The sequence below is a fragment of the Glycine max genome, chromosome 8, assembly GCF_000004515.6.
Source record: "Glycine max cultivar Williams 82 chromosome 8, Glycine_max_v4.0, whole genome shotgun sequence".
In the NCBI taxonomy this organism is placed as follows: Eukaryota; Viridiplantae; Streptophyta; class Magnoliopsida; order Fabales; family Fabaceae; genus Glycine; species Glycine max.
The window spans coordinates 9,488,888-9,516,883 of NC_038244.2; the positions used below are offsets into that span (position 1 = coordinate 9,488,888).

A 27,996-nucleotide genomic window follows, 5' to 3' on the forward strand; every position below is an offset into this window, starting at 1 on the left:
TCATGAAAGTAACATCTGCTAAAATATGTCAAAAAAAAAACAAAAAAAACTGCCTAAATAGCACCATACAGAAAAGAAGAAATAAACTCGAAAATCTTCACATGACCCCACACAAAAGTATAGGCATAATTTGCTAGCAAATCCGCAAGTTGATTGTCCTGGCGTAAGGTATGAGAATTGAGACCAACTGAAAAGCTAACTAATAAATGAAAATTAGGCGAGAGTTGAATATAATGTTTGACAAGTAAAATTACAATTAGTTATATTCCTTTCATCTAAAACATAGAGGGACAGAATCACAGAGACGGTATTGATTTTTATGATATTCTTTTGGTAATTTTTTTTTAAAAAAAAAACCCAAGACATGTACTGATATTGCAAAACGATTATTATCTAAAGAATATTCGTTTCTATTCTGCTAAATCAAACATTAAGTGAAAACGAAGATGTTTACAGCCAAGGCAAAGACATATAAATAACTCTGTTTACCGTTTAGCAATAGCATGTACTCGAATGTAAACATAGTCCAAAAGAAATTTACTACTAAGATTGTAATATATGAACCAGAAAGGTTGTAATTGCATCCTTCACGTTCCTAACCCATGCGATATCTAATTAATTCTGATCTAATATCTGTTATCACATTCTCTGCCTCATGGAGTTGTGCTTCAATCTCTGCGATCTTTCTTTTATTTTTTGATGAGGTCTCTGCTTCGGTTTTCTATTGATAAGACAGCAGTTAATACCATTTTTTGAAACAAGAACACGACAAAGGAAAATTTTACAGATGAAACATTCATATGAAATATGAAAAAAAAAACATTTTTTGAATACTAAATAAATAATTAAAGTCAACTTAACCAATGTACATAAAATTGAATATCCTACAGTATACTTATCTTTTTATACATACTTGAGGAAGATACTGAGACAATGCAGCCTGGATGGTGGTTTGAACCTGACTGCTGATCTCCTGCATCTCACTTTGACGATCCAATAGACGAGCTTCTATCTCCTTGCATTTCAGCCGCTCCTCCTCTAGACAGGACTCAACCTCAACAAGTTTAGCTTTTATTTCATTGCATTCTTTCCCAGCATTCTCTGTCTCCCTTTTCTGAGCATCCAGTTCAGCCTGTAGCTGTTGAATTCTACCTGAGCTTGATGATGATGACCTTAGTCCTGCTCCAAAACCTTGCATAAATGATTCCTTCCCAACCACTGTCTTGAAGGCAGTATTAATAATTTCTTGTTCCATTGTTTCCACCACTTCCTGAGAATCTTCTATTTGACATCTCTTCTCATTAATTTGTTCAGCAACTTTGTCCTACAATGAATTGGTACAACAATTATCCATATAGAGAAGACAGGGAACATCAAATCAAATTATACATAAAAAAATGTAGCAGTAATCTAAAATGCAGTTACATTGATTTCCTTAGATGCTTCGTCAATCCATTCCCCGTTGTCCCTTTTGTGTGTCAACTGCCAAAAAGTCTGCAAATCGGGCTCCTTTCCAGTCACTGGGTCACGCTGTTGAAATTATATGCTTATTCAACATTACACAAAAAATGTCATACAATTACATGTGACGATCATAGGAGCAAACATTGAGTTAAACAGAATCTCACTGCATCATAGCTGACTGCTAGAAAGGATTTTGACCCAGTAGTATGATGTATCCGGTGTTTTGCCTTATTTGCCTTGTTTTTTGAACTTATTATCTGAAGATTGACATAGAGCATGTTATGAAATTTATTGACATCCACAGGGCAGAATGGTGTATAGGCCAGTAGCATAAATTAATGTACCTCAAAATAAGGGCTGCTAAAATAATCAACCAAGAATTGCCAATCAGAGTCATAAATATCATCAGGGACATGCTTCAAGGCCTCCTCCTTTGTTTCAAACTTTAAGTAATATTCATGAAGCCTGGAGCGCCAATTCTGATATAAACGGCCTGCTTCACACAGAATAGCCTTCCGTACCATATCTGTATCTGGAAGTCTCCAATTGTTCTATGAACAGAAATTAAGACGGGCAATTTGTTCAGATTTGTATAAAAATCTAAGGTATGGTGCATTCTGGGAATGATATAAAAAGGAGTTTAGCACACAGTCACCACTACTTACTTTATTCGCCACAGCATTACACTTAAGCACTATTCAGATACCTTTTGTTTATTTTTCTAGTTTCCAAAAAATCTATCAGCACATTCAAGTTCACATTTGGGCCATTCTCACACCCACAATCACAGCTATGCTTTTCCTTTATATTTCCAAATACTGATGATCCCTCATGCAAAATCAGCATAGTAGCATCCTTGGTCAAAACAGTTTACTCAAAGGCAATTTTACATCTCTGCGTTAAAAAAAGCCCAATTCCCAGGGTAGCAAAACCAAGTAATGCCACCCACAAACCAGCCAAAAAAGTAAATCTATCCATTAAAGGCATCATCAATCATTTACAAATCACTATTAAAACCAAACATACCAGAATATTTTGCACTATTGTATCCCTAGTACTTTGTGGAACTTTCTTCCACTGGCGCACATTAAGACGAGCATTCTGGCGAACAATAAGAGAAAGATCAGTTATGAAATCATTGCGGCCTGGACCTACTGCTACCAGCTTTGTAGGATGAATGAGAACATCCAACTTTCCATCTGCACTCTGTTGACGCTTCATTTGAAGCGTCAACCCTTTTGTCTGTCCTCTTCCCTTTCTTTTAGGCTTGGCAATTATATCTGAAATACAAAACATATAAAATAAGAGAAGTGTCAAATAAAACCTTACAGCCAGAAAAAATAACCACTTAAATGAACACATCCAACTTTCCGTCTGCATTTTGTTGATGGATCTCTTGATTTATTGACTCTCTTGGTTGCCATAATCCCCCTTTCCTAGGCATGTCAACTGCATCTTAAACACACAAACAAAAAGAGTTGAATTGTTATTGAAATTGTTCCTTGCAATGAATTCCAACAATGGAAAACAGGACAACCAGCAAACTTGAAAACCACAACTGAATTATTTAAGCCAATACGTATGTCATGGAAAAATATTCTGAATGAAAAGCATGTCATCTTTTTTGCCCAATAGCAGTATTATTCATTCCTTTTTTTCTGACAAACTCAAAATTTTCTTTAATTAGAGAAAAGAGGGTATATAAGTAATAAACAAGACAATAAAGCATATACTAATCAGTAGTACCATCCTCCTGCTCCTTCTTACATCCAGGATTGACTTCCATCATATTTGATGGATTACTGTAAAAGTTCTCATAATCAGCATTCTCTTGACAGTACTGCCCCCTTGATCCTCTTGGTCGTTCTTGTCCATTTTTGTCGGGCACAACTGTATTTAAATACAACAAATATTGAATATAAGACTACTATTAGCATACATGTTCTCTCTTCTATCTTTGAGAGAAAATTGATGACAATATAGGCAACACAGAGGATGATGAAGCAGCAAGAGAGACAGAAACAACAGTGAAGAACTCTTCTTAACTCAGTAACTAATCACATTACCTTAATCAACATACCAAACAAAAAAAAATATTTCCTAATATCAATGTCATTACCAATGAATATTATAAAGGACAAAAATAACACTTACTATAAGATTCTTGCAAAAAAAAACACTTATTATCAGAGCTATTTTAGTCCATTATTATTAGAAAGTCTTGCCATTGGATAAGCTTCTAGATATGAACTAACTACATTTTCATAGGGAAATAAGTTTTATAATAGCATGTGATTCTCCTAATATCAATACTAATCCATCAATTTTGCTAATATGAGAAATCATAACCCAGGTGTTATTGTAACCACAAAAACATACCTTCATCTTCTGGTTCTTCACAGCCAGGAGCAACTTCAACCATATTTGATGGATTAATGCGACTATTCAAGTTGCCATGGACTTGACAATTCTGAGCCCGTGATCCTTTTGGTCTTCCCCGTCCCTTTTTCCTAGGCAAAATGCTACCTGAATCACAAAGTTGATATATAATAACAACAGTTAGCATATGATTCTCACAACAAAAACATAAACTGCAAAAAACAAATAAAAAAGGAATATAAGATGTCAATCTATGTGTACCTCCCTCCTGTTCCTCAATAAAGTCAGGATCAGCTTTCAACCCATTCAAAGGAATATTAGGAATGGCAAATTCTCCATCTGCACTTTCTTTAACCTCCTTCTGAACATGTGACCCTTTTGGTCGTCCTCTTCCTTTTCTCTTTGGCATGGCACCGAAAAATGAATTCTGGAAAAGAAAAATCAGAAACAAGAACAGCATCATATCATATTCTCTCATAAAGGAAAATCTTAGTCAGCTTGTTTAAAGTGACATTTGCAATGATAATCATTTAAATTCTCCCGCCTAGAACAATCAATTTACCAACAGGTGCACTGTATTCGATTTCTAATCCTCCACAGTCTACACAGATAGCTAGACATATAATTGCTCTTACAACCCACCAAAAGGTTTATTTTGCAATGAATCTAATCCACCCACACACCAAAACTAAACTCAGCCATCAGGGGCTGCAAACAGATTTGCAGTTATCTTCAATTAATACAAAAAATACATCATCAAAACATAACTATACTGAATAGACTGCTTGATGCCATACATGCAATCTGAATCATTATAATTAAATGTTTTCATTATTTTCACGATATCAAAAAGTTCTCACCTGCTGATACACTCCTATTAGCAATTATGTACGACACAGGAAATATAAATTTATGCTATATTTAAAGAGATAATAATAATAATAGATACTATACAAAATGGTTGCCTTTAGGAAAGGATACAGGAACTTCAATGCTACATTTATAACAATAAATAATTGAAATATTCATCCTCATTCAACAAAAATTAACTCCAACAGCATCAAACAGGAAAAAAAATTGCATTTTACTACTACTACTATTACTGCTACTACTAATAATAATAACATGAAGAAGAAGAAGAATAAAAAGTGAAGAAAATAAGTCCCTGCCAGTGCCACCAACATCGCATAGAGGATCAGCTTCAAAGAGTAGAAGGCAAGTAGGCAACCATTAATAGTAGAAGCAAAAACTACTTTTTCTTTTTATCAGTAAATGTTAATTGTTAATTTATTAGTTTTCTTGTTAGCAGGAGGGATAGAACCAGGGACTTTTCCCTTTTCTTCTTCCTTCTTAACCACCCAACTAACCTTATATCTCCCGAAGTGAAAACTAGCGGTATGACAGCACAACACAATGTGAAGAAAAGAACGGTATAATAGGGAATTTCTTATTATTTTTTTAAGTGAAAAGTAAAAAGGAAACAACAAAATTTAAGGGTGTTTTCTTGGTGGGGTTGTCAATGGGTGCATGGAATTGAGATAATCGTAGTTCCTAAGTAAACTTTAGAGGCATGCACGTTTCGTCGTATTAACCAGAATTGAGAAGGATGCAATGAAATGGTTGGAAACAATGGAAAGTAAAGAGGAGAGACTAACCGACGCAGTGGTCCGTGATTAAACGATCGGCAAAGTTCCATTGAAAATGAGCGAAAGGGTTATTTATATAGAGAAGACGAAGCTCAAAGGTCACACAGTAAAGAGTGAGAATAAAAAAGAAGACTTTAAAAAGTTTAAAGTATAGACGTGACTAGTTAATTTAGTGCTGAAATATAAATTCAGAGAATAAATTCTATTTACTCTTTAAAGAATGAAAATTTATTTTTATTTAAATTTTAAATAATTTCCCTCTCCTTGAAGCACGCATAACCTTGCAGTGCAACAAATAAAAGTTAATCTAATAGATAAAAATTAACTCATATAGAATGAGTTTGATTCTCATTATTGATTTGAGAATGTTGTTGATAGATAATTTATAGTCTTGAAATCAATTTTGACCTTAATAAACTTTTAGGATCCAACTTGTTTAAATGAAATGCTTAAATGAAACTAACTTGATTGAAAGGGTGAGAGGAATTTCAATGGAGGGGAGAAAACATTTCTTGTTTGGTTCACAAGGAAGAAGAGGAATTTAAAAAATAAATTTAATTTCATATTTTTTTAATCCATAAAAAACAAGTTATAATAGGATGAAGAAATATAAAATTCTACAGAGTACATTAGCATATAGGTAAAGAAAAACGGAACCAATATTACATATCATAATCATATAATTTGATTAGATAATGTGAAACAAGTAACGTAGTATAAGGGCACAAGTAAAACAGTAGCCTTATGTACAAGGATGCCACAAACAACCAAACGCCAAAAAAACATTACAAAAGCAAAATCGTTTACCATATCAGCTAAACATATTGCAGAATATAAACTAGATCTAGAACTCCCTGACTTTCACAAGTAGAATAAAAAAATATGAATTGTTTACTAGAGGCTAGTTGGCAACAAATATAGAAAGAAAACAAGAAAATGAAATGGTTACCAAGGAGAATGAATACAATTTTTGTAACCCAAGCTACATACGTCCAAAACTCCCGTTTCCAAAAATGGACATCCCCAGAACATGGTCAAAATTAACGTATAAAATTATAAATAGGCGCTTATACCAGTCAGGGACTAAAACCTGAGGATTCCACTTTTGATGTTTGAAGCCTCGTGTCTCAAATTTTAAATGGGACTGGTATTGTGTGAACATGATTTCCATGGCCCAACTAATGCAAAGATTTATGCAAGTTACTCTACGATGTCTCAAATTATGCAGAAATCAGACTTCAACGTGTTAACAGGTAATGAATGATGAAGAGATAAATTCTGAAATTGTTATTTTTTATCAGTAGGAATCGAAGATGACAATGTTAGGGAGTTTACAATAACTCACGCACTCTACTCAACCAAGTGAGCAAGATTCTCTTGACTCTGAAATTATAAATGTGAAAGCCCTATGTAGCAGCTTGACAAAGCCACAAACAGTATGCAATTTAGAAGTATACGTGTAGAGTTATGCACAAAAAAGTGAATCCTGCACAAAACAAATTATACAGACCAACCTGCCTTGAAAAAGCCTGTTTCTTATGAACAAAGGTTCTTAAGCTGAAAAAATGTGTGGTTATGATTTTTTTTGGCTCAATTCAACATTCAAAAAATAACAGGCTGGTGGTACCAGAGTTCATAGAACAAGACAAATAGGAGCTTACATGCTAAACTAAAGGGAAAGCGATATAAATTATTAGAATTCATCTTTAGTAGTACAAATATCATTATATTTCTCTATTCCCTAAGACAGATGTTTGTTTGCAGTATTATGATTGAAATGGTGGTCCTAGAAAAATTGGAATTACCAAAGCTTTATGGGAAAAGATTCAGATATCCATCTCACTTTTACAAGGAAACATTTGCGTAAAGCATTTTGATAATCACATACTATTATCCAAAAAGCTGAACGAAGATTTGGGTACAATCTGAAGTAATGCCTAACGTGAGAACATTTAGCATGTAAAATCTTTGATTCAGGGATGTGTTAAGTAAACACAACGAAGACAAATAAAGTCACTGATCTTCAGCTTTTTTGTTGTGCAGTTTCTAATAAGTTGCTCACAACTTGGTGTGTGCTCTGACTGCTCTGACACCCACGTGAACAGAAATTACAACGTAACTTAATAGGCAAACGTCCATCTTAATGATCAGAAAATCAAAATGATAATCAAATTTAATAGCTTACTTTCTTCAATTCCCACAAAAAAACAAAAATAGGGTAATAGCACACCCCAAATTTTGAGAACTGGATAGCTACTTTGGGCTAAAAGAAGTAAAAAAAAAAAAAAGAGAGGAACAAAACAAAACTTGACAGATACTAGTAGAAAATTAAAATATTAGTTTTTGTAGGAGAATCAGTCCCACGTTAGAGGACTAGAACTAAATAAATGAAAGGTTAAAAGTGTATAAGCAAGGGGCTGAGTCCAAAATGTCTTGACATTTTTTAACAAACATGCTGCTCAAGCTGAAAGCCTCACTCTCTCGCACTCTTGGACGATATATAAATTATAAGACTGTTGGAGAACAAGTCCCAAATTGGTGGGTTAGAACTTGGAAGCAAATGCAAGGATATATAAACAAGAGGCTCCTGAGTCCAAAAATTCAATCTTCAAAACTAAAGCTTCTCTAACTCTATATATGTTATTTTTTTATCCCAATTCTTCAGGTCATCCAGTGCCCGAAATCAAATGTATATACAATAATAACTTGCGTATATTTAAATCATTCTAAAGTTATACAAAACCTAGATACCCTCTTCAAACCCCTCTTTCTCTAAACATAAGATGTCAAGTTCTTCAGCCTCTCGAGGGCTATGTGTAGCCTCCGGTACTCTGTATTATTATTTAATGCAAGAAATATTCGTAGGACATTTTCATAACATTTTGGCTAGAAAAAGGATCCACGCTAGGAAAAATAGATTCAAATAAAACAAAAGGGCAGTAACAACTCGTTTTGCTGCTATTGCTTGTCTTAATTTTTTATTTCATACAGTGATCCAGTTGCATATATATGACAACCATGTTGAAAAGCAAGGAAATTGATAGAATAGAAAGAAATTGTCCGTATGTCATGTTAATAAATGTTAACAATATTTGATAAGCATACCAAATCATTAAAGTGGTATAAAATGAAAAGTTCAAATATCACTTTTCAAAATACTTGCGTAATATTAAGCACTTGTTCACAATTTGTCAACTAAGACTAAGGAATAAAGAACCCCATTTTTAATGATGATTTTTAGAAGAAATTAACACTAATTAAAAGAGAATTCAGAAACACACAATTAGGGACAAAATATTGATGAAAAACTATTAAGGAATTTTATCAAACACCTGGTATGCGGTAAAGTGGATAACACTCAATATGATAAATGTTGTCGGCATCCATGGAGAAATAAAGAAGGAAGAAGAAGCCATACAAGAGCACAAAGGTCACTGTCACAACCCCTTTATCAGAGAATGTACTCGAAAAATGAATAATGAAAAGTTGCAGAAAAAGTACAAAGAAATTCCTTAAATAGGTGACAACTCATAAGTGATGCGCTAAGGACAATTACTTCTACGCAAATCATAGTTCCTAAAAAAGACTCCTTCAATTTCCAGACTTCTGTGCCAAGCATAAGAGGAATCGTGCTAAGTGACAAACGTGCGGAGATCAAATCTTCACTCAAAGCATTCTCAGGTAGTCCAGTGTGAAACTCAATTCCATTCAGGCTAAGCCCAGCTCCCGAAACTCTTCACTCCTTTTCTGCACTTTTCCTACAAAACAAGATCAAAACCTAATAAAAATTTATTAACAAGTAAAAAGCAACAATCAAGACTAAAGTTCCTATTATTAACAAATTTAAGTACTAACAAGAAATAAAAGTAAGAGAAAGTAAGGTAAGTGTCAGTTTAAAAAAATCGATTTATTAATGAAAGTGACACTTATCAATAAAAACACAAGAAGTTAATGCAAAGCTCTCTTCCATCGAGCAGGGAAACTGAACCTATAACAATACCCTCTCTATCACACATTTTGCATCTTTCCTTTTCAAATCAGATTCAGGATCCTCACTGATTATGGTCAACGTTTTTTTCCAATAGGTGCCTCTGTGTGTGCCTGCAAAGGCTCCAATGAATGTACAATTTCTCGCATTAGAGGCCTTGCTTTCGGGTCGCGGTTCAAGCAATGATATGCAAGCATTGCAGCCTTGTGAACTGCTTTAATTGGATAATCACCATCCAACCTTGGATCTATGATTTTTAGAAGTTTCTTCTTTTCCTTCAGCAAAGAATGAGCCCATTCTGCAAGTTTCTGCTCTCCATCAAATGTCGTGTCTAAGGATCTTCTTCCAGTGAGAAGTTCAAGAAGAACAACACCAAAACTGTAAACATCACTTTTGATATACAGATGACCTGCACAACATGTTTAATCAAGAATCATGTTTTAATAAATTTATGCAATGTTAGTACAAACTTTTGAACTATTAATAAATCAAGAATCATCTTTGACACAACATAGTTATTTTAAAAGACAACAAAGTAATCATAAGTGACAATTTGTGATTAAATAATAATGTAAAAATCCTTTATACTGTGAATACATACACTATACTAGTGAAAAATATGAACTTTGTTTCACAAATGAGTACAGAATTCCAGCTTCAAAATATACTTTACCTGTCGCTAAGTATTCAGGTGCGGCATAACCATATGTTCCCATTACTCGAGTAGAAACATGGGATTTGTCTCCAACTGGTCCAAACTTAGCAAGGCCAAAGTCGGAAAGTTTTGAATTGTACTCCTGTTTTTGAAATTAACATAAAACCAAGATGGTTAGTTGAAAGCTGGCTTATTTTGGAACCATTGTGGCCTTTGCTGTACAAGAGTAGAAACTAATGCTAATATTACATTGTGCTTTCTGCTTCAACACCTGAAATCTAACCAGGGATTTCACAAAATACTAGCTTGTGTGTTTTGGTCTTGTGACAAATATTGTTTCGTTGTGCATGATTTGCTTAGACAGAACCACGAAATAACTAAAACAATGTCAATTACTAATAGTACAAACATCTTTGAAAAAACAGTATTTGTTCCATGGTCGAATCAGAAACCAAACAATAGTGTCTCGTTCCAGAGAAGTGCTAATAAGACACTATATATTTCAAACACACTTTCTCTCATTGCTTAAAATTTATTCTACCTTTGTCTACACATTTTCGTTATATATTTCTTTTTTCTTTTTTTCATTTTCAATTGACATATTTAAGTGTGCTGACCTGGTCCAATAAAATATTTGATGTCTTGAAACATCGATAGATGACAGTTTTCTCTGCTTCATGAAGAAATGCAAGTCCCTTTGCAGCGCCAAATGCAATCTTCATTCTCATGGACCAGGACAATGGTGGTATGGCAGGTGCTGCGCCATTTAAGTGAAGACGCATTAGATATACAAACAATAAAAAAGTGATAAACATTTAAAGGCTGTGGATTGAACCTAAATAGGTTGATGATCCATATAATTGTTGACATGGCATACATTGTGTAATTCAATGTAATAATATTATCTTACTTGCCATTTATTGAAAATGTATTAAAAGAATAATTCTAAATTAGACACTATTTATGATCAATACTACAATTATATTTGACATGTGCAAAATAGTAATAGCTTGTAGTAAGAATTATAATAAAAATGCATTTATATCTAAAAAAATATTTTTATACAAACCAATCTAAGCAATACTAACTTGTAATTTAGAAGTGTGGGTGGGGGAGCTGTTATTATAAGAAAACAGCTATGAATTTATTTTATTTTTTTTGGAATGATGTGGTCACTTCTTGTGGCTATACTATTGACATCAATTACTAGAAGTGTTTTGCCTTTTCAACTTTATTCCATCCATAATTTTGATCCTTTTATTTTTGCATAGAGATATTTAGCCCTTTTATTTTAGAAAATTCAAAATTTTGGTCTAATAATCAATTTTACTTAATCTTTTTATTTTGTTTCAATTGAATTTTAGACCTAACATATTCATTTGAGTTACTATCAATAAATTATTTAATTAATTAAATTATAAGAAATTAAAAATAAATATGAGCAAAACTAAAGATTGAATGAAAACTGAATTTTATAAAATAGGAAGAATAAATATCTTTATTTTAAAATAGGAAACCAAAATTATAAATTTATCAAAATATAAATAACCAAAATTATATTTAATTAAAGGTAAGTACATATAAAATATTTGTCACATAAACAGATAAACTTAAATGCCCATTTGATTTAGTGGTTAAGTATTTGTAAATTAAGTGTCTAGTACCGGTCTTGATCCTAGAATCACTTGCATGTACCATAATTTAATTATTTTTCATAAGAATCAATTCGATGGTTGTTGGCATGTTTGTATGCGCGTGAGCGGTTGCACTAGTCTGTGCAGCACAACAGATAAATTATAAATTAAATGATAAACTACATATTTAATTATAATAATCAATGCTCTGCTACTTATACGTGTTTTTTCATGTTCACACCCAATTTTAAAATTTTATATTTTTTTAAAAAGCATCCAAACAATAAATTCTAAATGATAAAAATTCTTTTGATAAATTACTTTCCTCAATTAAATTCTTTATCCAAACACACTCTAAAGATATTTTCTTAATATTTAAACAATCATCATGGTTGTTGGATTGTTGATATGGTAATGTGACAATTTACAACTAATTTTTCTATGATATCCATAGTCCATCAATGATTACGTGGATTGACACGTACCCTAATACATATATGTTAATATGCAGCAATAATGACTTAGCTTTCAATTTTGATAGAGGTTAAGGAATTTCAATGTCCAGAGAAATGTGGCATGATATACTTACCATATTTGAACAAATAGTTGTCCAGACCTCCCCGGGACATGTACTCATATATTAGTACCCTATGGTTGTCTTCGCAACAGTACCCAATTACTTTGACTAGATTTGGATGTGAAAGCTGCCCCCAAAATTCGACTTGCGACTGGAATTAGAGCAAAGAAATCTTAATTAATCTTACATCTTTAACACTAATATTTCAGGTTTGTTCCATCAATTTACGTGTTAATAGTAAAATAAATGAGAAAAATAACTATATATAATTACACTATCATCCAATCATAAATCATTATTTATAATTTATTAATTTTTATAAAATTATCTTAAAAATAATATAATAATTATTTATGATTAAATAACAATATAAAATTTATCCAATTAATATATCCCCGTTAAACTCAAATTAAAATAGATATGAACAAATTTAGACACAATTCTTTAAACAAATGTTTTTTTTTCGTTAGAATTGGAGTTTCGTATTAATAATATGTATAATAAAAGTCTACATAAAAGATTAATAAAAGTCGTGAAACTCTAACTCTAATTAAAGAATAATATAAAACATACTTATAGGACTGTATGTAAATTGTAGCATGTGAAGCATCATGATTTTGCAGTTAGATATAATTTCATACAAAACAATGTACAGAAAGACAATAAGTGTACCAGCCATTCTCTGTGCCCTTGATGACTGTTGTCACCATCATGAACCTTAACAGCTACATCAAGTGTTGGAAGCCCTTTCCTTATTAACTCCTCAGAAATGAATCCTTTGTAAACCCTTCCAAATCCTACTCCCCCCAACACACGATCTTGCCTAAAATTTTCTGTGATAATCTTTAACTCATCATAAGTGAATGCAATCAAAGGATTTGCAGCTGAGTCACGCCGTAGGTCTTCTACTTCTTCAGGATTTGATGGTAACTTACTATCATCATGCCTTTGTTTGGTTCCCTGGTTTTGTCGTTTTGGTGAATCAATAAGAGAAATGAGAACAAACGATATGCACATTAAACTCTGAAAACAGAATACTTATTCCCATTTTATTATATTCATCCAATTATTGTCAGAAAAATAAACTTAAAAACCAATGGCAAAAGCTATCAGATATTTCAATAACTAATACTTCTTCCTTCCCATTTTATTATTAATGTTTAAAATTATTGCATGTGGGTTAAAAATATCTAACAGAACCAAAATTTATTATATTTGAACTAAAATGTTTTTATGTAATAAGTAGGTATTAAATTTAGATATATTTAAGAAAAAAATATTAATTAAATTTTAATATTCTAAAATATCAATTATTTTGGAGAGAAAAATAGAAAGTTAAAACATCAAATAAAGAAATAAAAAGAATACAGTAATTACCAGAAACTCATCGTGATCTGTACTTAATTGAGTCTCTTGATGTGCAGCCAGTTGAGTCATGATGTCAGCCTCCTCACTGATTGGTGAAAAAATTCGTTCAAAAACATTGGGTCGACCAGCATCTCCCCACTCTGCTGCATTCCATTTCAATGCTTCCCACCACACGCTTTCTCCTATGATGATCTTCACAGATGCCTTTGACAACTCCCATTGTGAAAGACTTTGGAGTTTAGGACAATAATAAAATACCATTTTTTCTACATCATGTTCAACATGCAGGCCATTAAAAATGTTGACCAATTCAGGAAGATAGAGAAGAGATATCTTTCTCAACTTGGGCATTGTGAACCGTGTTTTTATTTCTGATGAGTCATGGCGTATAAGGGTGGTTACTTTTGGACAGTCTTCAATAATAATCTCCTCCAATAAGGAAAGGTCCTTAAGAGAATCTTCGGTAAAAACTGTAGTTAACATGGGGCAAGTGTGCAATGCTATAGACTTCAAGCGGAGAAAAGAGGGGTTAGGCCTTTCACAAAGGCTTTTTAAGTTTTTCATATAGAATACGCTCAAAAACTCCAAATTTGGAAGAGCAGGCCCATCATGTAAATAACTTCTATCCACAATTGTTTCCATTTGATTACATTCCGCCAATACACATATTTGCAACCCAGATAAATTCCTCAACTCAAAATCAGAGAGACTCTTGATGGTCATATGTCGGTCTAGGTATAAGGCCTTGAAGTTTCCAAGCGTCATCTTCACTACGTTTGGAACATTTACACCATTAACAAACTTTATACTATAGTCACAACGTTTGAATTTTTCCTCCAGTTCAGGTGTCACACGCGATATGAAACGTCGCATATGATTACCAACAACCAATCTGAAATTGAGGGATTTGTGGACAGGTATCAATTTCAAAAGGTTAGCCTTTGGGATATATATACTCACTGTCTCCAACCTCTTTAATCCAATAATTTCCACAAAAACAATATTAACATTATCATTCCATCGCTCATCTTCAGGGTCAACTTTGATGTTTAAATAATTCAACTGAGTAAGATTTGATATCAGTCCCGTAGGAATAATTGTTGAGTTGGAAATTTGCTTGCCTTTATTGCCATGACCAAGTACATGATGGTATCCATCAAAGCAAAGGGTTAAGCTTCGCAAGTTGATCAATTCTCGGATCTCTTTAGGTAGATGGGTTATCAAAGTCCCATCAAGATCAAGCTCTTCAAGATTTTTTAGTAGTCCAATTTGTGGTGGTAGTTCCATGAAGAGATCACAACCTCTAAGATAAAATTTCTTAAGTTGTGTTAATTTGGAGACAGAAGAGGGCAAATCCCTTATACTAGTGTAGGATAAGTCCAACTGTTGTAGCAAAGGCATGTGCTCGAAAAATGAGTCAGGGATATCCATCAAATCAACATTACCCTGCAACAGGAGCACTCTGAGTTTAGGGCATTCTGGTGATTCTGGTAGCTCACATATTTTGTCGTCCATCAATTCTATCCGAATAAGGTTGTGCCATCGTTCAATGCAGGGTGGCTCCAGAAACCCTAATGCATCATGCCTTATGATGGAAGGATTCAAGGTGTGTAATGATTTTATTATATCATAGGTTTCTACAGGCAAATAGACATCTCCCCTTTCAATTTTCAAAAAGACAAAACGGTCTAGAAGCACTCTGATATGCCTTATGTATTCACCAAATTCATTTGAATTCAGTTTCATTTCTTGTGTATGTCCTGATAAAATATCGGCCCAATCAGACACTAAGATAGCAAGTCGCTTCCCAATTTTAATGTTGTGAACAGACAAACTTAGTTCAAGGCAAAGCTTTTGTGTATCATCAATGTCTTCCCAAATAATATCTACAAATGCATTGACCATGACCCTACTAATGCCAATTCCGTCACTATCTCTATAATCATAGGAAGGATTCAGGCTGCTGCTTAATTTGTCAAGTGCAACTTGCCACTGTTTAACATCTTCCACATTCTTCAGGTAGTTTGCCACAAGGACAACGGCAAGAAGATGGCCATGACATTCCTTAACAATTTGCACTGCAATTCTCTGAATGACCAGTGATGAGCATACCTTGCTACTGCCCACATAGCTGCAAAAGAGTTCCCAAGGCAACAAATGATCCTGGGTCCTTATATTCAAATCCATCATGCTTGTGATTCTGAAGTCATCATCCTTCAGCTCAGTTGTTATCAACACCACCACAACTCCAGTAGGAAAACGCACTTTGTGAAGGTCCAGCTTCTTGTTGCTGTCTGCATCCACTACAATCACCAAATGCCTATTCATTTTTTCCTCACCCCCTTTTGTCTCCGAAAAACCTGCTGCCATCTTGTTATTGATCTCTTCTTGAACTCGAATCTCTGCATCAGTCTTATATGTTGAGGAATTGATCCACAGGGCACTAAGAAAATCTTTGTCGATTCCAAACATATTGTGCTTCTCTTCAAAGGCTGCTTCTATTTTGTTCACTACAGATCTTTTTTCAGCCAAGTTTCTGGATGACAGACTGATATAGCGTGCATAGTAATCTCCAGAAAACAAAGTTTGAATTAGTTGGTTAACTGCGAGATCAACAGTTAGGTGGAGAATGGCTTTTGGTATTGCATCGGCATCATTATGGTTGAAGATGGATCTCTCACCACTTTCTATTTTACTTATTATTTCCGTGGGCATAAATCCCTTCATACATCCCAGTGCCTTCTCAGTTAGTACACGCCATGGTTTGTCCATCACAATAGTATCATGATCAGTGGACAATAACTGAGCTTTCCATTCAGGAAATGCACTAATGCAGGATTTTAATTTACCTCCCTCGTCCATTTTCATTGGATAAGTCAACAATAGGCTCATCAAATCCCTTATCCTCATCAATCTAGACAGCTCCTCGTATGAAACTTCATTTTTTCCCGAGGATGTTCCTTCTGATTCATTTTTGAGAGAACCACGTGCTTTGCTCAAACGAGAACCCATTTCCCGGATGCCAGTAATGATTGAAGCAAGGCCTCTATGCATTGTAATCTTACCTTGAGTAGATTATACACCTTCTCTGCAATATATTTGGTGTAGAAGGGTGGCAACCTTCTGCAAAAGAAAATAGAAAAAAAGAATGAGTGTGCAACTACATAATTAAAGGATATCAATAAATTCAGTATAGGCTAAAATATTCAGATTTAGTCAGGTAAAATTTGAATATTTTTTTCCTCATTTGTATAGTGGACCACGAGCCACCACATAAGTGAAGTCTGACATCATACTCTAACCCAAAACCTGAAGACTCAGGTTTATGGATTTCTATCCGATGTGGGACTTTACCTCACACTTATAACCCAACATATTTTTCCTGTGAAGATGGAATGGAACGGGATGAAAAATGTATCATTTTTTTAACCTAATATCCTGCCAAAAATTTGTGACATTCTTTTTTATGGTTTTAATTCCCAAAATTCATTTTTTGAAATTTAAACACATTTTACATGGACTGCATAAGGGTGCATAGGTGTTCAGTTAGTCATCTATGCAACCTTATGCCAATATATGAGACAATTTAAAAAGTTGAAGTGAATAAGTTGATTTTAAATTATGAAATACATTTATTTCATTTTATTTTCTTGTTTTCTTCTACATAAATATATATTGAGAAATTTATTCAAATATAAGATTAGGTATGCATAATGCATGGTTTGCTGGTTGTTTCCTACGGATTTTGTTAAATATGCATATGATGCTGGCTCAAACTGAAATGATCAAATTATAAATATAAATGCATGATCTTACATGAAAATAAATAAAAACATTCCATTCAAAAGAATCCTGACAGAACTGAAAAGCGGCAACCTTCATTAGTAGAAAACATTAAATCTAAGCCAAAACTCAATTTGAAAATTGAGCTTGAAACTACACCTAAACATAGATAAATGAATAATAGAGAGAAAAAAGATTGAGAAATGAAAACTATTTGAAATTTCACTGAAAAATGACGCCAAAAGATGTTAGATATCCATGTGTTATGTGTATTAACAAAGCAAACCTATTGGCTACAGTAGCCAGATGCAAAATTAAAGAGAGAAATTTCAGATGAAAAGTGACTAAAAGGAAACCCATGGAGAACAAGTGGTCTAATACCTTTTCTAGCTAGACAATCAGCAAGGTGTGCCTTTTAATAAAACAGACCCCTAAAATCACAAGTTCAATTTTGATCTGTCAACTATATTAATTTTACTAAAATATGTCATGAAGAGACTGCATGTTTTGATCCTGCATTCCCAAACTCACATTCAAGATGCCAGCCTTCATTTTATTATTTTTTTATTATTATATGTGCTAGTTGCTTTGTTCTTGTAATCTTGTATTCTTGTTTACTTGACCTGGTAATAGTCTTTTTTTGCTTTTTAGAATTCTCATTTCATCTTCCAAAAGCTGACATTTTACTGATGCATCTTCTTATCATTTTTTTTTTCTTTCTCTTTATATTTTAGGTGAACAATATGGTGGTAGAAATGTAATTACCAGAATAAATGGCAGAGCATTGGCTCCATCTATCAACTCCACAAATTTAGGCAGAATGTCACAACATTACAATGGTGGATCTTTAACAAGTTCTATGATTCTTCAATCATTCTGTTATATATACATCACGAAAAAGGTTTTGCAGTGTGATTCTTTATTCAATTAAAGTAACAGGATCAAATCACAAAAAAGCTCTAGTGATTCTTACTTTATAGTTAAAAATAATAAATAATGTTATCTCTATCTGTACATTGCACATTATTGTTGTTTCTTATTTTTCTTAACATCACATGGTTAGAGTTTTCTGTTTTGTTAATTTGACACGGAGTTTGTCAGTGTACAGAGATATCCACACTGATATAAAATTGATATTAACTTGACAGGTATGTGTACTGACAAACTTGTGTCTGGGTATCTAATTAGAAAAAAAAAAACTTGTGTCTGGATATCTAGAAAACTTTCTTCAATTTAATTTAATTTTTTAATGTCCATTAAATTTTTATACTAAAAAACTAAAATGTTAATATTTTTGTGTTAAGCAATAAAAGTAAATCAAAAATAGAAAAAATAAAAATATTTTTTCCTTATATGTACTAGGTGAAAGAATTGATTTTTTATATAAAAAATGGGTAATAAAAATAAAATACTTTTCTTCAATTTTGATTTTTCCCATTATTTAAAATTTGCATATTAAAAAATAGTTTGAATTTATTTATTTTTTAAATTTTACATTTTTTGTCTAAAAACATTTTTAGTCCTCAAAGCACCTTAATTAGAGAATAAAAATAGTAAAATACACCTTTAGTTATGTAAAGACTATATATAATAGATTAATTTTGGAAAAATTATATTTAACTAGAAAAAATTATATCCATCACTTAAAAAAAATATTGATATTTTATATTTAAAAATAACACACGTATTAGATTATAAGTTCTGTTAATAATTTAAAAATGAATATTTTAAAGTATCACTACTTTCTAGATCGCACACATATCCTGATTGTTTTCAGTTTAGGAACAATACATATGCATCCATCACATGTAGTTTTGAGTAATCTTTAACGATAGTAATAGTTAGTACATTACTTTATAAATTTGAACTCGGATTTATAGGGTTTTTTTATGAAATAAATTCTTCAATCAGATTTTATAACTATGAATAATCGAAGGCATAAAGACGGTGTACAGTACTAACCTACACAAGACTTGAGATGAGAATTGAGATCCACCTGCTTTTAGGGTTGACTTGTTAAGTCATGGTACAAGGAGAAGCAAATTAATCAGGTATATGAACTGATCCATCTTGATCTGAGACTTAATTACCAAAAAATTGTAGAGAAGACCATTGTAATTTAACAAACCTGGCTTTCTATGGAAGGAGTGAATTGAAACTGCTAACTTGATGTCCTCGTTTCTTTTCATTTATGGTGCCTTTGGGAGGGACCATTTTATAGTTAAAGCTGTCCCAATATCATCTACTTCTCAAAGTTGACTTGGAGCACCTCCAAATGAAATTTTTTAATTGAATTTCTTAAATTATTTTGTATGCTTCTCACATTATGATTTATGGTTTATTATAAAAAAATTATACATAATTTTGTTTTAACGATAAGAAATTATAAAAAACTCACACTTTTATATATTTTTATTTTTATTTAATTATGGTGTTGTTATATGTTAAATAAATTTTATTATTTAAAATGGTTTTTGTTATAGAAAATACAAATTTTATTTTTAAAAAATTCTCATTATATAAGTTATCTCCAATAAAAAATAATACTTAAGAAACTCTTATGGTACAGATTCTTACTTCAAATTAAAAATTTTATTGACATGGACCATTATCATTAAAATTTCTCATTATATACCTAACTAGATTCTTTATTAACATGGACCATTATCACAAGTGATGTATGGTGCACCACTAATTTTAGCCTCTAGTTAATCCGAATTCCACGTTACCATCATATACCATCCGCACTATATTTTTATACCTTTTTTTTCTTCTGAATGTAATTATTTTTATTTTTATACCGTCGTGTGAGCTCTGAAACTAAGATTTTGAGTGGTGCTTCCAATGCTTCTTGTCAGTCGAGTGCCCAAGTCGAAGTTCTACACGACGCCGTTTACCACGGGCCCCCAAATTCTCGTTGGTATTCGAAACTCAAGAACCTTTTCATTCAACACCGCCACGAACGATTCTACTTCTACTTCCACTTCCACGAATTCTTTCAATATCATCAAATCACACAAGTATCTTCTCTTTCACCACCTCAACAATCGAAGTTTAGATGAAGCTCGCGCCATCTTCGATCAAATCCCTACCCCGCACGTTTCCCTATACACCATAATGCTCCATGCTTACGCACAGAACCACAGACTCCGCGAAGCTATCGACCTCTTTCGTAGAATTCCCTTCAAGGACGTCGTTTCCTGGAACTCCATCATCAAGGGGTGTCTTCATTGCGGCGATATCGTCACCGCCCGAAAGCTGTTCGACGAAATGCCCCGCCGAACCGTCGTGTCGTGGACCACCCTCGTCGACGGGTTACTGCGCTTGGGAATTGTTCAAGAGGCTGAAACCTTGTTCTGGGCAATGGAACCTATGGACAGGGACGTGGCTGCGTGGAATGCAATGATTCATGGGTATTGTAGCAATGGTAGAGTTGATGATGCTTTGCAATTGTTCTGCCAAATGCCTTCGAGGGATGTGATTTCTTGGAGTTCCATGATTGCTGGGCTTGATCACAATGGGAAGAGTGAACAAGCATTGGTTCTTTTTCGTGACATGGTGGCTTCTGGCGTGTGTTTATCTTCTGGTGTCTTGGTTTGCGGGTTGTCTGCTGCTGCTAAGATACCGGCTTGGCGTGTGGGGATTCAAATTCATTGCTCTGTGTTCAAGCTGGGTGACTGGCATTTTGATGAATTTGTTTCTGCTTCGCTTGTCACTTTTTATGCTGGTTGCAAGCAGATGGAAGCTGCGTGCAGAGTTTTTGGTGAGGTGGTTTATAAGAGTGTGGTGATATGGACTGCTCTATTGACAGGGTATGGTTTGAATGATAAGCATAGAGAGGCATTGGAGGTGTTTGGAGAAATGATGAGAATTGATGTGGTTCCGAATGAATCTTCCTTCACCAGTGCTTTGAATTCTTGTTGTGGATTGGAGGATATTGAGAGGGGGAAAGTGATCCATGCTGCAGCGGTTAAGATGGGTTTAGAAAGTGGCGGATATGTGGGAGGTTCTCTTGTTGTCATGTATAGTAAATGTGGTTATGTCAGTGATGCAGTGTATGTATTTAAGGGGATTAATGAGAAAAATGTTGTCTCGTGGAACTCAGTCATTGTTGGTTGTGCACAGCATGGATGTGGCATGTGGGCTCTAGCACTCTTTAACCAAATGTTGCGGGAAGGGGTTGATCCTGATGGAATTACAGTGACTGGTTTGCTTTCTGCTTGTAGTCATTCTGGGATGTTACAGAAAGCAAGGTGCTTCTTCCGATACTTTGGCCAGAAAAGATCAGTTACTCTTACAATTGAGCACTATACAAGCATGGTGGATGTACTTGGACGATGTGGAGAGCTCGAGGAAGCAGAAGCAGTGGTGATGAGCATGCCAATGAAAGCAAATTCAATGGTATGGTTGGCTTTATTGAGTGCATGCAGAAAGCACTCTAATTTAGATTTAGCCAAAAGAGCTGCAAATCAGATATTTGAAATAGAGCCCGATTGTAGTGCTGCATATGTATTGCTGTCAAACTTGTATGCATCTTCGAGCAGATGGGCTGAAGTAGCTTTGATACGGAGAAAAATGAAACATAATGGAGTTGTGAAGAAACCAGGATCCAGTTGGCTAACCTTAAAAGGACAAAAGCACAAATTTCTCTCTGCAGATAGGTCTCATCCTCTTGCTGAGAAAATTTATCAAAAGCTAGAGTGGCTAGGAGTGAAGTTAAAAGAATTAGGTTATGTTCCAGATCAACAATTCGCTTTGCATGATGTTGAAACTGAGCAAAAAGAAGAAATGTTGTCTTACCATAGTGAAAGGCTTGCAATTGCATTTGGGTTGCTTAGCACTGTTGAAGGCAGTGCAATAACAGTAATGAAAAATCTACGTGTATGTGGTGATTGTCATAATGCAATAAAGCTTATGGCAAAGATTGTTGACCGTGAGATTGTAGTACGTGATTCTAGCCGCTTTCATGACTTTAAGAATGGTATATGTTCGTGTGGGGATTATTGGTAGAACATTTTTTGTTCATGCAAAGAGTCTAATGATAATTTATTCCACCCGGGGCCATCGTACTTCTTAAAAATCCGACGAACAAAAAATTATACGAATGGGAGTGACTATTTTTTTTGCTCTGTACTGCAGATCCTTGGTCATGATAACAAAGGATGAAGAGAAAATTTCCTAAAACTTAAGATTTGTATAAAACTTGAAGTGTTTTGAAATGTAATTGTACAATAAAGTAAATTTGAAAAGTAATAAAAGTTTTGGGAAATAAACATGGCAAAAAATGTAAATAATGATGAAAATTATCATTTTAAGAACATGTATCTGTTTCTGTTATGTCGCGTTGCATGATGTTGAAATTGAGCAATTGACATGTATGTGTTTGATTCATTGATATCGTGTTTAATTCTTACATCTTTGGAAAAGGAAACAAATTAAAAATAAGATGATACTTTTGTAATTAAAATGTGAAAACAAACAATGAAAGATCTTCATGTACAAGTGAAAACAGACAATGAAAACAGGAAACAAAAATTTCAAGTAAACTTGAATGTGTAAATGTTCAAATTGCATGATCAGGCTATATAGACGAAAGATCTTCATATATAGTCCTGATACCTGGCCTATCAGAAACAGATCTTATGCATCGAATGGCTATTCCAAGAACCTCATTCATTCCCTTTTCAACAATTGAATTACTTATTTCTTGCACCAGTGCATCATCAAAACATTCTGATCCTCTACCTTGTGCAACATGCAACCTTACCCAATTTGCCAGATCAACACCTTCCTTCTCGCCAGACACAACATCACCAGCACACCTTCCAGTTAAAAGTTCCAAAAGTATAATCCCAAAAGCATAAACATCTGATTTGAAGGAAGGCATTGGCTTCTTGGAAGCAGAAAGCTCTGGGGCGCGATATCCCAAGACCCCAGCATCAAGCATTTGTTCAAATGTACCAGCCTGAGTCATAAGCTTGTGAAGGCAGTAATCAGCTACACGTGCATGCAAGTCACATGTATCTAACAACACATTTGTTGCTTTGAGGTTGCCGTGAGGAACAGCACGATCGAAGTGTAGATAGTTCAGCCCACGTGCTATATCAACTGCTATTTTTAGTCTCAGAGCCCAAGTCAATGGTGGATCTTCTTGTCCTGGTCGATCTGAAAATTTAAATTTATAAGTTCAAAGTTCAAAAAATGCAGGATGACTAATGAAACCAATAGGTAAGACAAATAACAATTTGTAAACATTTATCAGTTGCACTTGCATTGCATCAGTGAATATTGGCATGCATTGTGATTTATGCACACACAAGCTCATATAAGATGCCTATAATTTATGGTACTTGAATGACAATTTTATGATTATATTAACAAGTTCCTGGCATTTGGCAACTTCTATAAGTTACATTTTAACATCCAATGCGCAATTGAAATCATGCAACTCTACAATCTCAAAACTTGTGGAGTCGTGGACAAGTAACTAGGTGTTGTATTTGAGCAAAACTAGAGTTTAGGATGACTGAGATTCTGCACTTTTGTGGAGTTTGGTGCAAATTATGGAGAAACAAGACCTTTCCTTTTTTTGTTATTTCTTGTCTCTTTTGTGATTTTCATATCTCAAATTGTGGAATCAGATCGATTAGGTGATAAAATGTACACAAAAGGTCTTCATATAGATACACATTTGGTGCAGTAGCAGATGCATGGCAAGAGAAGCTTCCAAATCATGCCCTTTTAAGCATTTCAACATAAAATTTAGATTGGTTAGCTGTTTCAAATTAAACTTCATGATCCTAGTTAATTATGTCAGATTTTAACTGATTTTAATTTCTTAAATTATCCGCTGCTTTCCATTCTTCCATTTCTTCATTGCTTCTTTGTTATTCTAATTCTCATTCAAGTGTTTAACCTTCACATGTAATGATATAGCGTAGTAGCAATGGATGGAAGGAATATCAACATCTTACCGTAAAGAAAACTTGCAAGACTTCCTGGAGAGATGTAATCTGAAATAATAAGCTTCTCATGCTGAGTAGGACCCCAGTAGTACCCTTTCAATCCCACAACATTGGGATGCCTGATGTTTGCAATTTTTTTAGCCTCTTTGGTAAATTCTTTTCTCTTTGTTGCCATTCCTTCTCTTAGCCACTTCACTCTCAATAACAAACCATGCTCCAGAGTTGCCTTGTAAGATGTACCATGACTGCTTCTCCCCAAAACTTCAGCTGGGGCTCCAGACAGCTCCTCATGTGTCAATGTTATTGCATCATCAAGAAAATAAAGTTCTCCAGTCAATTTATCTGCTGATCTTGCATATAGTCTTGCATGATTTCCTACAGAAACTGAATCACTAGATCCTGGTGATGAAAAGTGGCTATTTTTTGATGGGGAGAACCTTGTTGCAGCTGCCATTTTTTCATCATGGCTGATAATCTCAGATGACGAACCTTTCTGTGAGGTCACAAAATCCTCGGCTGATACAACCAAAGCACCAATCGAATCTTTTGCGTGACCAGGGCCAGTGGTTTGTGGTTGAGCATGCTCTCTCATATCCTTAGCAGTAGCATATTCTGATGGAGATCTTGATATTCGAGTGTAGTGTATGATGACAACGAGCAGTACTAACATGAAGAGAACAGCAACCACACATGATACTATGATGATCACTTTAACAATAGAGCTGATAGACTTCCTATTGGAACTTTCATCAGATTTATTGGTTGATCCAGAAGGGTCGTTTGGAAAATGCAACCTATCATTACCGGGATAGAAAGAAGAACTAGGGAACTTCCTAAGGTTTTCTGGGACAACTCCAGACAGATCATTGTTTGAAGCATTGAATTTTTTTAGCCCCTTTGGTATGTTATTTGGTAAAGGGCCTGTAAAATTATTTTCTGATATATCCAAGGAATCTAGGGAACTCATGTTAGCAATTGTGGTTGGCAGAGAACCAGAAAAATGATTTCCAGCAATATTGAGCACTTTCAGGCCTGTTAATGACCCAAACTCAGCAGGAAAAGAACCATTAAAATGGTTATAAGAAAGTTCAAGAATCTGAAGATTGAAAGGACGAGGAGGAAAGGATGATAAACTAATGCCACCAGAAATCGTATTATTTCCAAGATGAAGCTCTTGCAAAGTGGGCATTGTGACCAGATCAATTAGAAATTTCCCATCTAACTGGTTGGAACTAACATCAAGCATTCTAAGCTTTGGATACTGTGTTAAGACTTTTGGAAGGGAGCTGCTAAGAAAGTTATGGGAAAGATTTAGATAATTTAATCGAAAAAACTGAGTTACCTCGGGGATGGATCCTATCAAGTGATTCCTACTGAGATCAAGAAATTCAATATTCCCCCATTTCATCATCCTAGTTAAATTTCCTTCTAATTTGTTATTTGACAAATCAAGTACAGCACAGCTTCCAGTAAGCAATGGCAGCTCACCAGTAAACCCATTTGATGACAGATTAAGAAAGTACAGTGTTGTTGATGCAATTATACTTACTGGCCCTGTAAGACAATTTGAACATTGAATTAATATCAATTCAAGTAAAGAACTGAGAATAAAAGATATAAGAAAGCACCAATTATCCCCCAAGAAAAATAATGCAATATCTTTATTCAGAGAAAAAAAGTCACATTTCTATTTTACCTAAGAGATTGTTGCCACTCAAATCCAGTTCAGTTAAAACCAAAGAGTCTCCTTTAAGAAGACCAGAGGGAACAAATCCTGAAAATCTGTTGTTGCTGAGCTTAAGGACCATGAGTTCATAAACAAAATCAAATTCAGGCAATTCTCCGGATAATTGATTGTAACTAAGGTCTAACACCTTCAAGTATTCAAAATTTGGTTGCTTGCCTCCACTAACCAATGATCCAGTTAGCCGGTTATGGCTTAGATTCAAATACTTAATACTTTCAGATAATTGTGGCAGAGACTTCTGCTGCTGAGAATTAGAACTCACAAGCATATTCTCACTAAAATCAACATAGCTGGCACTTGAAAAAAGTATAAATTCATCATCTAAATGACCCTCAAGCATATTCCCATGCAAGTCAATCTTTTCAAGGGAAAAAATCAGCTCAAAACCTTTGGGAATTTTTCCAGTGAAGCAATTATGAGATAAATTAAATGATACCAGGTTAGTCAGCTTAGTCAATGATGCTAGCAGTGGTCCAGAAAATGAATTGCAGCTCAAGTCCAAAGATTGGATTGAAGCCATTCCAGAAATAGAGTCAGGTATTGAGCCAGAGAAGTTATTTCCAGCCAATGAAAGATTCTGCAAGCTAGATAACTTGCCAATTCCCACCGGTAAGGATGAAGAAAAGAGATTATTAGAAACATCCAGAAACTCGAGGCTTTTGAATTCAGCAATGTTGCCAGGAAGTTTTCCTGAGATAGAATTGTTGGACATAGAGAGTTTTACTAGCTTTGTGAGGTTTGAGAAAACACTCAAGTTGGCATCAGCGGCGAGACCAAGGTTATCAAGTACAATACCAGCAACATCACTACCATTACACAGTACTCCATTCCATGAAGATGGACATCCATCAACATCAACAGAGTCCTCATTCCAGGAACTAAGGACATAACCAGTAGGGTCATGCTTGATGCCTTTCTTGAATTCCAACAATGCTAAAATGTCCTGTGAAGGAAGCTCCGCCATAACGGAGAAGAAAGGTAATGACAACAATAAAAGGATAAAGCTAAATAGCTTCATATTCCTCTATATAAATAGCCGAATGTGTCTACTTATGCTTATAGTTCAACTTGTCTGAATATTAAAAGAAAGCACCAGTTTAGAGTAGAAGCAAGCTCAAGCTCATAAAAGAAGAGTTAGGCACTACTCAAACCACTCTATGTCAAGGACTTGTAGTGTAGTCAACACAAAAGATCAAAGAACCATTCTTCAAAAGTCAAAACCTTGAGTGAGCCACCATTCACTAAAATGCTTCACCTGATCAGCAAAACTACTTACTAGCTAAAAATAATATACAAAACGACAGCCAAATAAAGAAAAAACAGAAGCTCCAAGAGATTGCTTGTCCCTCAAAAGAAGCCAAAAAATACTGTGAAGCTTCACCAGAACCAACCTTCAACTGCTGCGAAAGTACGACAAAACATTAATGATCTGAAACCAAAAGAAAATTTTGTTACCAAAAATCACTTCATTTAGCACAATGTAGCTAAGTAACGAGCACCATCAAGTATCAAACCTTTGAAATGAGTTTGAGAGCTTAGTAATAAAAGTTCGTATAACTATGAGTATCCTAGTTGACATCCACACTGCAATAAAGGAAAAGGACTTAAAAAAATTGATCGTAGAAGTTTTAATGGAAAAACATTGATATCATTTTTAAAGGAAAAAGAAAGCTTTAAATCTGAGAAGAGTAAGAGACACGGAATTCACTCTACTAGTAAAAGAGAGCACCTTTGTCTCTTTTAGTTATGGCTTTTAGGAGCATGTGCTAGGGAGGACCTTAAATAAAACC

General features: G+C 34.2%; 4 protein-coding genes across 12 annotated transcripts; 1 reads left to right on the forward strand and 3 right to left on the reverse strand.

Annotated features, from left to right (window-relative positions):
* Positions 1–375: 375 nt before the first annotated feature.
* LOC100805509 (uncharacterized) lies at positions 376–8,961 on the reverse strand. Of its 6 annotated transcripts, none has more exons than XM_006585140.4 (11): positions 8,822–8,961; positions 4,105–4,270; positions 3,844–3,990; positions 3,232–3,354; positions 2,836–2,913; positions 2,491–2,744; positions 1,809–2,015; positions 1,629–1,721; positions 1,426–1,530; positions 914–1,324; positions 376–721 (listed from the first exon to the last, which is right to left on the reverse strand). In XM_006585140.4, exons 1-11 carry the CDS (start codon positions 8,903–8,905, stop codon positions 596–598), a joined length of 1,794 nt encoding a protein of 597 aa, XP_006585203.1. In that variant the 5' UTR covers positions 8,906–8,961; the 3' UTR covers positions 376–595. The 6 variants fall into 6 exon arrangements, with proteins under 6 accessions (XP_006585203.1, XP_014634402.1, XP_006585202.1 ...); XM_014778916.3 differs by having other exon boundaries at positions 2,836–2,919; XM_006585139.4 differs by having other exon boundaries at positions 3,211–3,354.
* Positions 8,911–19,738, reverse strand: LOC102668266 (uncharacterized). 4 transcript variants are annotated; one of them, XM_041018135.1, is made up of 9 exons: positions 19,623–19,738; positions 19,457–19,506; positions 13,721–16,834; positions 13,016–13,303; positions 12,356–12,494; positions 10,750–10,889; positions 10,151–10,274; positions 9,546–9,886; positions 8,911–9,247 (listed from the first exon to the last, which is right to left on the reverse strand). In XM_041018135.1, exons 3-8 carry the CDS (start codon positions 16,763–16,765, stop codon positions 9,555–9,557), a joined length of 4,068 nt encoding a protein of 1,355 aa, XP_040874069.1. In that variant the 5' UTR covers positions 16,766–16,834; positions 19,457–19,506; positions 19,623–19,738; the 3' UTR covers positions 8,911–9,247; positions 9,546–9,554. The 4 variants fall into 4 exon arrangements, 2 of the variants coding, with proteins under 2 accessions (XP_040874069.1, XP_025985378.1); XR_003267859.2 differs by having other exon boundaries at positions 9,490–9,886; positions 19,457–19,698; XR_003267858.2 differs by having other exon boundaries at positions 9,478–9,886; positions 19,457–19,698.
* Positions 19,739–20,230: 492 nt separating this feature from the next.
* LOC100806042 (pentatricopeptide repeat-containing protein At5g46460, mitochondrial) lies at positions 20,231–22,563 on the forward strand. Its single transcript, XM_003532737.5, has one exon. It carries the CDS (start codon positions 20,339–20,341, stop codon positions 22,502–22,504), a length of 2,166 nt encoding a protein of 721 aa, XP_003532785.1. The 5' UTR covers positions 20,231–20,338; the 3' UTR covers positions 22,505–22,563.
* Positions 22,564–22,897: 334 nt separating this feature from the next.
* On the reverse strand, positions 22,898–27,929 carry LOC100777862 (LRR receptor-like serine/threonine-protein kinase GHR1). Its single transcript, XM_006585143.4, has 4 exons — positions 27,721–27,929; positions 26,156–27,635; positions 24,469–26,013; positions 22,898–23,659 (listed from the first exon to the last, which is right to left on the reverse strand). The coding sequence occupies exons 2-4, from the start codon at positions 27,222–27,224 to the stop codon at positions 23,076–23,078; spliced, it is 3,198 nt and encodes a 1,065-aa protein (XP_006585206.1). The 5' UTR covers positions 27,225–27,635; positions 27,721–27,929; the 3' UTR covers positions 22,898–23,075.
* Positions 27,930–27,996: the final 67 nt, after the last annotated feature.

What these genes read in the sequence shown, in the direction of transcription:
- LOC100806042 (XM_003532737.5), top strand. Translation starts at nt 20,339, where the DNA reads ATGCTTCTTGTCAGTCGAGTGCCCAAGTCGAAGTTCTACACGACGCCG.
- LOC100777862 (XM_006585143.4), bottom strand. Translation starts at nt 27,224, where the DNA reads ATGAAGCTATTTAGCTTTATCCTTTTATTGTTGTCATTACCTTTCTTC. An exon ending in GAGTGGCAACAATCTCTTAG is followed by an intron (nt 26,014 to 26,155) that starts GTAAAATAGAAA and finishes ATTGTCTTACAG; the next exon opens with GGCCAGTAAGTATAATTGCA. An exon ending in TCTTGCAAGTTTTCTTTACG is followed by an intron (nt 23,660 to 24,468) that starts GTAAGATGTTGA and finishes TTAAATTTTCAG; the next exon opens with ATCGACCAGGACAAGAAGAT.
- LOC102668266 (XM_041018135.1), bottom strand. Translation starts at nt 16,765, where the DNA reads ATGCATAGAGGCCTTGCTTCAATCATTACTGGCATCCGGGAAATGGGT. An exon ending in CAGATCACGATGAGTTTCTG is followed by an intron (nt 13,304 to 13,720) that starts GTAATTACTGTA and finishes CGACAAAACCAG; the next exon opens with GGAACCAAACAAAGGCATGA. An exon ending in AAGGGCACAGAGAATGGCTG is followed by an intron (nt 12,495 to 13,015) that starts GTACACTTATTG and finishes CTCTAATTCCAG; the next exon opens with TCGCAAGTCGAATTTTGGGG.
- LOC100805509 (XM_006585137.4), bottom strand. Translation starts at nt 8,905, where the DNA reads ATGGCTTCTTCTTCCTTCTTTATTTCTCCATGGATGCCGACAACATTT. An exon ending in TTAGCAGCCCTTATTTTGAG is followed by an intron (nt 1,722 to 1,808) that starts GTACATTAATTT and finishes GTCAATCTTCAG; the next exon opens with ATAATAAGTTCAAAAAACAA. An exon ending in AAGCATCTAAGGAAATCAAT is followed by an intron (nt 1,325 to 1,425) that starts GTAACTGCATTT and finishes AATTCATTGTAG; the next exon opens with GACAAAGTTGCTGAACAAAT.